The sequence below is a fragment of the Pygocentrus nattereri genome, chromosome 14, assembly GCF_015220715.1.
Source record: "Pygocentrus nattereri isolate fPygNat1 chromosome 14, fPygNat1.pri, whole genome shotgun sequence".
Lineage (NCBI taxonomy): Eukaryota > Metazoa > Chordata > Actinopteri > Characiformes > Serrasalmidae > Pygocentrus > Pygocentrus nattereri.
In genome coordinates this window covers 12,167,501-12,182,042 of record NC_051224.1, presented here as the reverse complement: position 1 = coordinate 12,182,042, position 14,542 = coordinate 12,167,501, and the positions used below count along the sequence as shown (strand labels likewise).

The 14,542-nt window shown below is 38.8% G+C and overlaps 2 protein-coding genes across 2 annotated transcripts in view; one reads left to right on the top strand and one right to left on the bottom strand.

Moving 5' to 3' along the window:
* The first annotated feature begins 606 nt into the window (after window positions 1-606).
* LOC108410616 (mast cell tryptase-like) lies at window positions 607-8,034 on the top strand. The gene is made up of 6 exons (XM_017681788.2): window positions 607-802; window positions 2,151-2,168; window positions 3,733-3,895; window positions 5,772-6,049; window positions 6,311-6,453; window positions 6,803-8,034. The coding sequence occupies exons 1-6, from the start codon at window positions 607-609 to the stop codon at window positions 7,061-7,063; spliced, it is 1,059 nt and encodes a 352-aa protein (XP_017537277.2). The 3' UTR covers window positions 7,064-8,034.
* A 1,426-nt stretch (window positions 8,035-9,460) lies between these two features.
* The window catches only part of hirip3 (HIRA interacting protein 3), a 7,470-nt gene continuing 2,388 nt past the window's right edge, over window positions 9,461-14,542 (bottom strand). The window contains exons 5-8 of the mRNA XM_017681791.2: window positions 13,577-13,743; window positions 12,400-12,550; window positions 10,517-10,615; window positions 9,461-9,818 (exon numbers count right to left, since the gene is read on the bottom strand). Coding sequence (XP_017537280.1) covers window positions 9,631-9,818; window positions 10,517-10,615; window positions 12,400-12,550; window positions 13,577-13,743 — 605 coding nt within the window. The 3' untranslated portion in view covers window positions 9,461-9,630. The remainder of the gene's footprint in view (window positions 9,819-10,516; window positions 10,616-12,399; window positions 12,551-13,576; window positions 13,744-14,542) is intronic.

Below are 14,542 nucleotides of genomic sequence, written 5' to 3'. Positions count from 1 at the left end.
AGACACTGTGCAGGTACATTTTTCATTCATCAGGGTACAAACAATGCAAATGTAAACTCAAAGGTACAAAAGTGGTTTTAAGGTCCAATTGTGTACGCTAAATATGTTTTTTTCGCTGGTAAAAAAGTACCTATTTGTACTTCTCATAAGCTAATGTCTTAAAACAGAACAATAAAATAAATAGCCTGGAGACAAGACCGGGAGTGTGGAGTCAGTTGAGTTTAGAAAATATAATTTCAATGGATTATGTTACAAATATGTTCCCTGACTAAAGGTACTGAGATGTTGAGGGTCCCACCCCAGTGACAGTTTACTACCTTTATATCTGAGAGTGTATGAAACATTGGTTAATTATAAGGACACGGAATGTATAATCAAAAGTTTATTTAACACAGAAGTGAAACCAATAGAATGTATATCTCTTGCATACTGATGTCATGGAAAGATGTTTGGTATGGCTACTGTGCTATCATGCTGATCTGTGATCAGTTTAGCCTGATTAGAATTAGGGTAAGGGGAACTGGTTCTAGATCCATATGAGCAGGCAATGACGCTTTTGTGTGGGTGGGTAAGCAGGTGAGGCAGGTAAGGGAGGTGCCAAGTCGCATGTCACAGAAACAGAACAAGGAGGGAAAAAAGATAGATGAGATAGGATGTCGAAATACTAATCATCAACTGCCTTACCTGACAACTACACACGGTTTGGAGGAAGACCATCAGAACCGCAGAAGAAAGAGGAGCATGGAGCTTCACTGGTGGAAAGCTCTGCTCATTACAGGGGCTGTTCTTCTGAATGCCACAGGTAGGTCCAGTGAAAGAGTGGTTGTTGAAACAAGACAGAAAAAATATAGAAAGTGTCTGATCTGATTAATTTTATTGTTACATTCATTGTTTGTTTGAAGTCAAACATTTTAGAAGCACTCGGAAGAAAGTTCAGGCACTTTTTAAGTTTGTACTTCATGTTTTGTAGCCTAGCGCCTGTAATACATCTTTGTTAAAGAGCTTTTTGTCTGAAACTATGTTGAGTTACCACTCGTATGATGAATAGCCTCTGACGACAGTGTACTCAGTGAACACTGACCTATCTGTTTCAATGCTATCGCAATACTGTGGTTACACTGTTTTGTATAAGACTATTTATAAATGAAAATGTAAACAACCCCCACAAAATTATTGCTTATAATATATTGCTTTAATTATTACTGCTTATTTTATTGTTTGAACTGTGAATTTGAATCAAACATGTATATAGTTCATTATATAATAATAATAGTAATAATAATCATATGTTTTATTTACATGGCACATTTACAATGTTTATTTACATGATAATGTCATTTGAATTCACAGAAGACAAAATAAATAATAAATAAATTACAACAAAATAAAAATGTATAATCAAATATAACTGAAAATACGAATAAAATATAACAGAACTGAGTCGATAGGTTAAGTAATAAAGCACGTCTGAAAAGATACGCCTTTCTTAAAAATAGGGTAAAGATTCCTAGTTTCTAAGAGACTCACGTCATGATCATGGATAAAAAGCAGAACACATCAAAATTAAACTAATTGAAAATGATTTTTTTTAGCTCACCGCAAAGCCAAAGATATGATTATTTCTTGTGAAGTGGTATTATGAGAGAATTAAGATCTCTTTGGAAACTTTCAGATTTATTGACTTTTTCATATTTTTATGCCTTGACCTTCCTTTCCGTCAGTTCAAGGGACGATATTGATCTTAATCTCTTGATAAAAAGGCAACTTATAGAAATCCTATTAACCCACTGCCCAGACCATATAACTAAATTAAAAACAAACCATTAATGACTGATAATCATAATCTTTGTCCGTGAATAGATTTGAGTTCCTGGTTTTGAGTTTTGACTGAATCAGCAACAATCGTCTTGTTGTTGGTTACCTTACTCTGTTTAGACAGGAATTCAAAAGTGTATAATCAGTTGAATCTGTTTGCCCTGCCCAGACAGGTTAATCAGGAGTGCTCAGTTAGGACGTATAAGTTGGCTGCTTTCTCATGTTACATTTTTTATGTAAAGAAATGTTAAGTAAAGAAATCAAATGCAAAAGTCCTTTAAAAAATGCTATATAGTGTAACTGTGTACTTCTGTGTACCTCTCTCTCTCCTTCAGGCTCACTCTCCCAGTCTGGTAAGTTATTGACCTTTATGACACCAGTCCCCTTGTTTTCTGATGACTAGTTTTATTATGGGTGACACGGTGGCGTGGTGGGTAGCGGTGTAGCCTCACAGTACGAAGGGCCTCTGTTTGATTCCCTGGCCAGGCGAACACGGTCCTCTCTTTGTGGAGTTTGCATGTTCTCCCTGTGTCTGCATTGGTTTCCTCCAGGTTCTCCGGTTTCCTCCCACTGTCCAAAGACATGCGGTTAGGTCAATTGGTCATGCTGCATTGCTCCTAGGTGTGATTGTGTGTGTCTGTCTGTCTGTCTGCCCTCCGGTGGACTGGCGACCTGTCCAGGGTGTACCCTGCCTTCTGCCCAACGACTGCTGGGACAGGCTCAAGCACCCTCCGCGACCCTGAGGGAGAAGTGGCTTAGAAAGTGTGTGTGTGTGTGTGTGTGTGTGTGTTTATTATATGTCATTCATTATAGAACTAGGTATGTTGCCAGAGCTTGATAAAAAAAAAAACAGAAGATTAGAAGAGAAACAGTGAGAGGCAAAGACTTGCCAATGAAACAAATGTTCTTATATGAATTTAATTTTCTATTATTTTTATTTTCTTTTTCATTTTGTGAAGTGGGTTGATCTGCATTGTATTTATGAAAGTTGCAGCTTTTTTTATCAGACCTAACACTACATTGGGGAATTCTAAAGGCAATTTTTCATTTTAATTTCAATGAAATTTAATTTCCTACATTACTGTGATCTTAAGCTGCACCCATCTTATCCTTTTTGTTCACTAATTTGAGAAGGGAGTTTACTTACTAATCAATCAGTTAACAGTGGGCAAATGCCTGAAAACAGTACTTTGATTTTTGAAGTTTATCAAAATCAGCACAACTTTAGACTCTTCAGACAATGATAGTGTAATTGAAATGGACAGATGTAAGTCTGTCACAGCATATCAATAAACTGCAACTGTGGAGTATTTCAATCCAGAATAACAGCCTCAGGAGAGACCGTTAAAAAGGGATTACTTCACTGTGCCATGTTACATTAGCAGTAACCAAACTTAATGTGTAAAAAGGTAAGAGATTAATAAACAGACTGACAATCTTGTAAAAAGGGCAAATAAATGAATCCACAACATTACAAAAGTAGAAAAAATCAGACAGCACTGGCATAGCAGGCTAAATGTTTTCAATGGTCTCAAGATAACATGTATCATATTTTTCTATGTTTAAAAAATACGCGTCTGGTGTAATGTAGCAGGAGAAATGAATTTGGCCTGAAGACAGAATGGGTTTTTCTTCCAGGATCAACCCACATTTTCTGCTTGTCATTACTCAGGATTTTCTGTCCAAAGTGATAGTGCATCTGTTCTTCTTGAAAATTGTAGACCTACAACTTCCCACTGGTTCAAAACCATATGTAACCTGTAAGGTCTGAAGGTGCCCTGAAAACAAAAAGCTGCCCCACTCCACTCCAGTATGAATGTTTCCATAACGGTGTCCACTCCATACACTTGCACATTTCTGTGAGTATTGTTCCTCAGCTGGCATGTGCATTTCACTGACCGCTCTCTTTTCTATCAGTGTGTGGTCAAGCTCCCTTCAACAACAAGATTGTAGGTGGGGAAACTGCTAATAGTAACGCATGGCCTTGGCAAGTCAGCATTCAATACAGAGCAGGCCATTTCTGTGGTGGATCCCTGATCAATAACAACTGGATCCTGTCAGCTGCTCACTGTTTCCAAAGGTATGGAGGCATTTAACAAACTAATTTATGCCAGATGCAAATCTGCATCTGCTTGCAGACTCTTCAACATAAAGGCTCTTCAGTGGTTTTTGGCCTGGACATATGGTTTTAGGAAAAGCTTTTAAATTGAATAGAGTTTTCTTTTAAATTTAAGAAGCTGCTCATTTCCAAAAATAGTTCTTTACAGACTGGTCTGTGGAAAGCTTCTGGAGGGAACCAAAATAGGTTCTTCACATCACGCCAAACGACCCTTACTGGCAACATTATTTCTGAGAATGTAAAGCAGAGATGTCAAACTGGCTTCCTTCCAGGTTACAGCTCCAGAGAGATCAGAGTTTTCCTATTGCTAACACTGAGTTCAATTTATGAAGGTCTTGACAAGTAGCTAATGAGTTGAATCAGGTGTGTTTGATGAGGAAAAAGAGCTCTCTGCAGAGCTGTGGCCTGGAAGGAACCCAGTTTGACACCGCTAGCGTAAAGCAAAAATGTGCATCTTTGCATTTTGAGTAAACACTGCATTTACTCTGAATAGTCTGCTGTGTTTATTGTACATAGCTTAAGGCAGCTGCTTTCCAAAAGATAGGCTGCGGTCCAAATGGGCTGCATTTCTCGGCCGCTATGTCATTGAAGGCCACTCCTATCGGAAAGCAGCTGAGAAACTAGAAATGCAGTCTATACCAGAGTATCCGTCATGGTCTATTGTTGCTAACAATCCTTTGCACATGCACCCAGCTTGAAAAAAGTTCAAAGGAAATGCTCGCAGATCAAACCAGCTACTACATGTTGATTAAAGAGAGCAGTGAAGTGTAGCATTAAATTTCAAACACATTCATGTTTTGCCTATTACATCATTAACGTCAGTGTTTTGCTTGCCAGCTTATTATCATTCACATTAATTTTTCTTCATAAAATTATGTGCCAACGCCTTTCTGATGATGTAACAATGTGGCCTTAGTACACCTAAACATCTGGTTCTTCAAGGGTTCTTAAGTAAAGAAAATAGTTCTATAAAGAACCATGAACACTCAAAGAACCCATTGCATGATCAAAGGGCTGTTTGCATGGTGAAATTGTTCTTTAGACCGAAAAGGGTCCTTTTTGATGGGATATAGAACCAATTTCAAAAAGGTTGTATATAGAACCATCTGCTGCACACTTCCTGTAATGTTCCTTTTAGAGGCATTATGCTTCAGATGTTTGGTTCCCATCACTAAACTGTAATCAATCCTAATGTGGTACATTTCTACAGAACAGAACATTTCACATCAAACCACTTCAAATGATTTGGTTTACACTGAACGTACATCTTATTGATTCAATTATGTAGAAATTTTAAAATAATGGTGGAATTCCTCTTGGGGGGGTTGGGGTGTATATGTCTGCCCCAGACTTTACAGAGACTTCCACATGCTCCTAGGTTGTTGTTAAAACCAGCATCTGCCAAGTGATTACTGGAGGTTAGGCAGGGGTCTAATGGAGTCACATTAATTAAGAGCAACAATTGTATGCTTTTTTGAGATTGTAAATAGTGTGCTTACATGTTTTGCACTACAATAAAAGAGCACTGGAACTTATCTTGTACAGTCCATTTGTGGTGCACCACCACGCCACTTTTCTCAATTGCTTTCGGAATGCAGCGACACACTGTACAATGAATAGCAAATTAATGTAAAACTTTAATGAGGTCCTTGCTGTGCGGATGTGTGGTTCTACAAAACCCATAATCTGGTGCAGAAGCTCTATATTTATTTTTTAAAAGGTTCATCTCACACATCATTTACAAAAATGCTTCTTTAAAAAACAAAAACATTTTCTTAGAGAGCTAAAAGGGGTTCTTCACTGTTTTTACAGTCTGACATGGTCTTTCCTCTTTCAGTTCCAACACCAATTATGCAGCTGCTCTCACCATCTATCTGGGAATGGCAAGCCTTCAGGGGATCAACTCAAATAGCCAGATACGTTCCGTCAGTCGAATCATCATTCACCCCAGCTATTCCACCAGTTCCCATGACAATGACATTGCGCTTCTTCAGCTTACCTCTTCAGTCACCTACACCGACTACGTCCAGCCAGCGTGCCTGGCAGCAGCTGGCAGCTCTCTGGGCGGCGGCACTCTTGTCTGGGTCACAGGATGGGGAGACATTGGTAATAGTGGTAAGTGATTTAAAACCAGTGGGCAACACTGTTGCTGTCAGAACAAAACCACCTTTCTTCAGAAACTTTATAGAGGAAGGAAAAATGCTCTGTAACATCCATGGAATAAGATTTCAGTCCAAGTAAATTTGGACCATTTTTACTGGTCTATTTGCCAAGGGTATTTCAGTAAAGATAATGATTCTATATAGAACCTTTAGACGATTCTATATAGAACCTTTTTGAATATGGTTGCATATAGTTGTCTTTGGTTCTCCACAGTGAGCCTGCCATTTCCTCAGAACCTACGGGAGGTGGAAGTGCCAGTTGTCACCAACAGTGACTGTATAGCTTCCTATGGAAGCAGCGTCACAAGCAACATGATATGTGCTGGCCTAACTGAAGGGGGGAAGGACTCATGCCAGGTAGGTCCTAACAGTCTTAACAGAACATAGATATTTCTGAAAATGTAGCTTTAGAGGTGAGTGAGATGAAAACTGTTTACATCATTAAAGGCCCATATGAAAAAGAAAAAAAAAACTAACTAAAATTAATTTCTACTTTTTGTAAAAGAGTTTGGGATAGCATGTTCACTTGCCATTCCATACTGTTCATATATGAAAACTAAGCAGCAAAAATACAACACAATACAGGGAAACCAGTCAATACAAATTAGTCATGAAGGCACAGTAACAAAGACAGTCCTTTTAATTCTAGTGGATTAAGAGAGGTCAGAAATTGGTTATAAAAAAATATTATTTTTGGTGCATGCAGGGTGACTCTGGAGGTCCAATGGTCATTAAGCAGGACGCTGGCTGGACCCAGGTTGGTATTGTAAGCTTCGGATATAACTGCGCTGAACCCAATTTCCCTGGAGTGTACACCAGGGTGTCCAAGTACCAAAACTGGATCAACACTTATACCAGCAGCAACCAACCTGGATATGTGACCGTCATCACCAGCAGTGCCTCTCTACCTCTGTCCCTTTCTTTATGTATCACCCCATTCCTCTTCTCCCTCTATATGTTTTCCTGAAAAAAATCAAGGGACAAACACAAGACCAGCTAAATTTAAAAATTGATTGTGCATGTCTTCCTGAAGGACTAAATATGTCAAAGTGGAGAATGATAGTTTCACTTCTTGTAGCTTTTTGAAGGATCTGTACTTTACATGTGTAATTACATGTGTAAATCTGTTTTTGACAACACTTCTATCCAACTTTGTGATGTACTCTATTTTTCTATCTAAGTTGTAAATAGAAGGACTGTCACTGGGGTGGAACCCTCAGGTGTACATCTCAGTTCCTTTACTCTGTGAACAAAACTGTACCATAATCCATTTAAATGATATTTTCTATGTTCTATTGAATCCACACACCCTGCCTCGGTTCCAGGCTTTTTATTTTATTGTTCAGATTTGAAACATTAAGTTGTGAAAAAGCTCAAATACGTATTTTTCACCTGGGAAAAACTTATTTAAGGGACACAATTGGACCTTAAACCCACTGTTGTACCTTTGAGGGCACACTTATTGGTACCTATTTCTAAGAGTGTACCATCTGTACTATCGGGTAAAGTTACTGATAAATCCCCCAAGTGTTCCTCTTTTAAGGCCTCAGTTTCACTTAAGCCTCTGAAGGTTTTCCAAACTGAGTCATGTTCATAAGTCCAAAAGGTGGAGGCATTTATGGACCCATTCTCTCCACTCTACTTTGTGATTTTTCCTGGAAAGTTTACTGATCAATCACAATCAAATTATACTGCTGCATTTCAAAGTGCAAACGCTGAGGTGGTTACACAAGTACTTTGTAAAAATTATAATTGTTGTTACATTATCTAAATCTACAAGTTAACTCACCCATAGTAAAATTCTGCTGCAGCAAGATTATGGTAAACTAGACTAGACAGCATTTCCCAAATTCTACTAGATTTAGTTAGAAGAAAAAGTAATATGTCTTTCTGATTATTGTGATGTATACAAAGGCAATAAAGCTGCAGTTGAGTGTTGACTAGATTACTGAAGGCCACACTCATCCAACATCAACAAACCCAAATGCTGGGTTGGTGCACCATACCTGTGTGGAGGATCTGAGATTTTATAATGTTCTGCATTCACATGGTGTATTTGACCAGCTCTTTTTCTAAATGTTCTACTTTTTTTCTCTAAATGTTTTACACCACCAGAATATTGGTGTGCTTTGGCCTTTAAATTACAGAATACACTTTTTAAATAAGCATGTGTATATGTGCAGAGAGATATATTTTGTCCACAACAATTCAGCTTTATAATCCATTATTCATTTTTACATTACTATTACTACTAACTCCAACTTCTTTTCAGCCCTTTAGGGCAGAGCACACCAGCCCAACTACTATTTTTTTGGACAGTTTAAAAAAAATATACAAACAGAATAAAGCAGTGTGAATGGAGAACATTGTACAGTAGAGTCAACCAATGTTTGCTGGGTTGGTAAGCTCTTGATAAAACCTATCAGCACAACCACTTATAGCACCGAAGCAACTACATGGTAGATGGTATGAACAGGCAACGTGATGTTTCAGTGGAAGTACCACTTCTATAGAATTTCAAAATCAAAGAGAGAATTCTACAGTGGCACTGTAGCTTAGGCTGTTAATCATATGGTTTATTTCATAAAGCAACATTTCATTTCATGGTTAACCAGATAGCTTAATCCAAAACTCATGAGGTAAATGGCATTTCTACTGGACACATCTCACTTTTGGCTTAGATTACTCAGCTATCTAAAAATGCCCATCCATCCATCCATTTTCTAAGGCACTTCTCCGTCAGGGTCGCAGGGGGATGCTGGAGCCTATCCCAGCGGTCATCGGGCGGAAGGCAGGATACACCCTGGACAGGTCGCCAGTCCATCGCAGGGCAGACAGACAGACACAGACAGTCACTCACACACTCACACCTAGGGGCAATGTAACATGTCCAATTGGCCTGCAAGATTGCATGTCTTTCGACTGTGAGAGGAAACAGGAGAACCCAGAGGAAACCCACGCAAAACACAGGGAGAACATGCAAACTCCACACAGAGAGGACCCTGGTCACCTGGCAGGGGAATCGAACCCAGGCCCTCCTCGCTGCGCTACCCACCGTGCCGTATCTAAAAATGCTTCTGTATGAAATACCCTCTGTGTTGTAACAGAGCTATCACCCCCCCCACATAACCTGCCCATAAATATGCTAGTACAGTTGGATGCAATACTCAAGTTAGCTTCCAGTTTAATTTCCTTCTGTTCCTGATCACTGTGTTTAGTCAATCCCGTGCCATGTAAACAAATGTTGAAATCCACAGTGATTTGGGAAAATATTCAGTTATGTTTTTTTTATATTGTAAACACTAACAACTATATTGAGAATCAGAACACATGTAAATAATTACAAAACTAACAAACTGGAAGGTAAAAAGTACAAAGGATAATTCTTTATTATTCTATTAAAGTTGAACATATGTAAAAGGATGTCTAAAAACGAACAGGTCCGAAACAAAGATATAAACAGAACATCAGACTGAAAAATTTGAATGTAATGTGCTATAAACACTTTGTACACTTGAGTGAGGCCCTTGTCACCTAATCACTCTCTGCATCATCACTAATGATTCCCCGCAGGTTGCTCCAGTCTGTTGTTCTCTTGCTCCCCCTGTCTGCATGGCCATCTTCACTGTTTGAGTCAGAGTTCACTGCCCGTTTGTAGGCTGATACCGGAGGAGAGCTGCCTCGAACAGGCCACACTGCTGAAGTTCTGCGCTTGGGACGGCCTGAAGAACACAGACAGGACAAAAAAAAAAAAAAAAAAAAAAAAGAGAAAATCTGTCACGGAGATAAGAACCTATATACAGTGGGTAACCTGTGAAGAGTGGGATAACAGGAGAAGCAGACTTTTTTGCCATCAAATTCAAAATGGGCATATTTTTCAAAAAACATCAGTTCTCAGTTTCAACATCTGCTATGTTGCCTTTGCACTTTTTTCAATTAAATATAGGTTTTAAATGATTTGCACATTATTGCAACTAACAAGCAATCTAACATTTTGCACAGTGTCCCAACTTCGTGCAAAATGGGGTTGTAAAATACAAAATGTGCCATAACTGTTACACAGGCTACATTTCATGTTTCTTCCAATCATTTTTTAAGTATATTATATTAAATAAATAATTTTTTTAAATGCAATTGTGTATTAAGACATACAGGAGTGTGATCTCAACAGGATGTGCCCTTTTTTCATTTAGAAAAATCTACAGAAAGACATTTGACCAAGAACATCCAAACCTTTGCTTACAGCTGTACATTCAAAGTGTGTTTTAGAGGTTTAGATTAAAGGCCAACAGGCATATACAATAGAGAAATTTCACATGTAAACAAAGACTGACGTCAATGTAGTAAAGTATGCAAGTAGGCTTATTTAATGTGCACACTTCAGCGCGGTTTGTGAAGGATAATATAACCGGGGAAGTACCATGAGTGGTAATGATGTTGCTAACATCCAGTTCCGCAAGTTCCTGAGCTTCCTCTCGCTTCAGCCTTGCCTTCTTACACTTCTCTATGGAGGGCTGACCTGGAGGACAAGACAAAAGGTAATGACAAGTGGTACACACACACCAGCAAAATAACACTGTATGCCCTCACATACAGTGAGGAAAATAAGTATTTGAACACCCTGTGACTTTGCAAGTTCTCCCACTTTGAAATCACAGAGGGGTCTGAAATTTTCATCTTAGGTGCATGTCCACTGTGAGAGACATAATCAAAAAAAATCTGGAAATCACAATGTATGATTTTTTAAATAATTTATTTGTGTGTTACTGCTGCAAATAAGTATCTGAACACCTGTAAATCAGCAAAAATCCTGGCACTCAAAGACCCGTTAGTCCGCCTCTAAAAAGTCCACCTCCACTCATTATTCTAAATTGGAAGCACCTGTTTGAGGTCGTTAGCTGCATAGACACATGTCCACCCCACACAATCAGTAAGACTCCAACTATTAACATGGCTAAGACCAAGGAGCTGTCCAAAGACACCAGAGACAAAATTGTAGACCTCCACAAGGCTGGAAAGGGCTAGGGGGCAATTGCCAAGCAGCTTGGTGAAAAAAGATCAACTGTTGGAGCAATTATTAGAAAATGGAAGAAGCTAAACATGATTGTCAATCTCCCTCGGACTGGGGCTCCATGCAAGATCTCACCTTGTGGCATATCAATGATCCTAGGAAAGGTGAGGAATCAGCCCAGAACTACACGGGAGGAGCTGGTCAATGACCTGAAGAGAGCTGGCACCACTGTTTCCAAGGTTACTGTGGGTAATACACTAAGACGTCATAGTTTAAATTCATGCATGGCACGGAAGGTTCCCCTGCTTAAATCAGCACACGTCCAGGCCCGTCTTAAGTTTGCCCATGACCATTTGGATGATCCAGAGGAGTCATGGGAGAAAGTTCTGTGGTCAGATGAGACCAAAATAGAACTTTTTGGTCTTAATTCCACTCGCTGTGTTTGGAGGACGAAGAATGATGAGTACCATCCCAAAAACACCATCCTTACTGTGAAGCATGGGGATGGAAGCATCATGCTTTGGGGGTGTTTTTCTGCACATGGGACAGGACAACTGCACTGTATTAAGGAGAGGATGACCGGGGCCATGTATTGCATGTATTGCATGTATTGAATTGTATTCCCTCAGTTAGAGCATTGAAGATGGGTCGTGGCTGGGTCTTTCAACATGACAATGACCTAAAGCACACAGCCAGGATAACCAAGGAGTGGCTCCGCAAGAAGCATATCAAGGTTCTGGAGTAGCCTAGCCAGTCTCCAGACCTAAACCCTATAGAAAATCTTTGGAGGGAGCTCAAACTCTGTGTTTCTCAGCGACAGCCCAGAAACCTGGCTGACCTGGAAAAGATCTGTGTGGAGGAATGGGCCAAAATCCCTGCTGCAGTTTGTGTAAACCTGGAGAAAAACTACAGGAAACGTTTGACCTCTGTAATTGCAAACAAAGGCTACTGTACCAAATATTAACAATGATTTTCACAGGTGTTCAAATGCTTATTTGCAGCAGCAACACACAAATTATTTATTAAAAATAAATAAAAAAATAAAAAAAATTGTGATTTCCGGATTTTTTTTTTTTTTTTTTAGATTATGTTTCTCACAGTGGACATGGACCTAAGATGAAAATTTCAGACCCCTCCATGATTTCTAAGTGGGAGAACTTGCAAAGTCGCAGGGTGTTCAAATACTTATTTTCCTCACTGTATATTCCATTCAGGGTGCTGGACCAGTAAAGCAGTTTCTGTTTCATGTCTCTGTCTCATGTCTCTATCACTCACTATCACTCACTCCTTACCTTCCACTCCCAGCTCTTCCAGTTCTTTCTTCAGCACAGCCACCTTTGCCTTCACTGAGCGGCAGCCCTCTAGCAGCTTCTTATAGTTCCGTCTTACACCACAGAGGGAAATGTAACGCTTCAGCCTGGACACAGCTTTATTCTCCTCTTCCTGCAGATCAAGCAGTGCACAGGTTACAATGCTAAAGACAATCTGAGGCAGACTTCCATCTTCAAATAGAGAGAGACGGATATTCCAAAGACTATCCCATGATAGGCCTGTGCTAATCAGGATTGCTGCATAATTTCCAAAATCAAATTCAATGCTTTTTAAGACTTCAACACAGCAAAAAATATCACCATTTCTACCACATGATGCTCAAACTGATTAGCTGAAGTAGGTAAAATGAAAATATCTGTCTTTTACAGGTATTTAATTCCAACAGCACAAAGAGACAAGATATTTAATATTTCAACTATTGCTTTTGTAAATTGATGTCAATCTTGTAATCTGATGCCTGCAACACATTCCAAAACGTTGGGACAGGAGCAATGCAAATATGAAAATGTTTGTGGAATGATCCAAACACCTGTTTAGACACTTGCCACAGGTAAACACCTTAATAGGTAATGCTATGATGACTAATGGTAATAAAAGGAGCATTCACATACTCTATGGTCTACCACTTTGAGAAATTTCAGTTAGTCATATAAGCAGAAAGAGTATAATGGATCCATTAGTAGAATAATTGCCTCAATTTTTGCAAACTTCACCTACCTTGTAAATTTTGTTACACACTACAGACAATTACAAAAAACAGCATGAATGGCCAGGTTTAACTTGACACACAGCTAGATTACATTATTTTTTTGCACCAATGGGTGTTTCCATACAAAAGTGAATGGAGGCAATTAAGAGTCAAGTCAAGTAGATTGTTCACTTTCAAAAGTACCCCATGTCTGAATGTCAGACTGACTGACCAGGTAACTGATTATCATTGCTGTTATACTGTTTACTTACCCAAGGCAACTGAGCAATCATACTTGCTCTTGATACGTAGCAGCGGGCAACCTTAGCAACATTTCAACCAACCAGACTACGTGATTAGAACCAATTGCCATATAAAATAATCTTCAGTTGCAGCCCTACTTTCTCAGGGCAAAGAGGCTGGTTTCTTGTCAGCTCCATTCAACTCACCTTTCCTCCTTTAGTCTTGCTCTCACCATCTTCCTTCTTTTTCTTTGGTGCACTTTTCTTTTTTTCTTCCTGTTTAGGCTTCTTCCTGCCTTCTTCTTCACTTTCTAGCGAAGGCAAGGATGAGGAGTCTGAGTCTTCTGCTACATCCTTCATGTTTTCTTCTCTCTCTGAAATGAATGGTGAGATGGCATCATGGTAATACCATAATACAGTAGCTGACACTGACAATATGACATAATTAATGTGATAAATGTCACATTATGCTAGATTGGGGGCAAACATGAATTTCGTCGTAAAAACACTGACCATCAGAGGTGGACAATACAGTAAAAATATATCACAATACTTCAGGAAATCTCACAATACACCAAAAGGTCTGAGAAGTTGGAACAGACAAAATTTAACCAGAAGTGCCAAGTTTAATATACTATAAAGATTATGAGTACAATATTTTTAATTCAACATTTCACTTTTACTGAACTGCACTACATCCAATGAAGCAGGAATAATTATGCTCTCTGTAATGAAACAAGCAGCTGGTGAGTGTTCTTAAAGAACTAATGATACCTGTGATAAGCTCAGAAAAGCACATTGAGGTATCTTATCAAGATAATAATAAACATCATACAGTACTAGACCAACTGTAACATGTCATTAGAAAGCATAATTAGGTCTGTTTAAGTGTATTTAGTGCAGTGTAGTATGCAAAGAGCTGAACTGACAATATGTTTTAAATTTGTCCTTTTATAAAAGTCTTATCAAATCTTTGAACAGAATACTGTGACTCATACTGCGTATCGTGAAAAGGTCTGTTAGGAACGGATTATGAGCCAAGTATTAGCTTACAATCATTTCAGCATTGGACTAATGTGTGTATTTGAACACTATTTTTAAAGTATTTATGGTTCACTGTAAAAGAAGCACCTTCAGGAGGCACTAAGCTACTGTGCTAAAATGCATTTTATT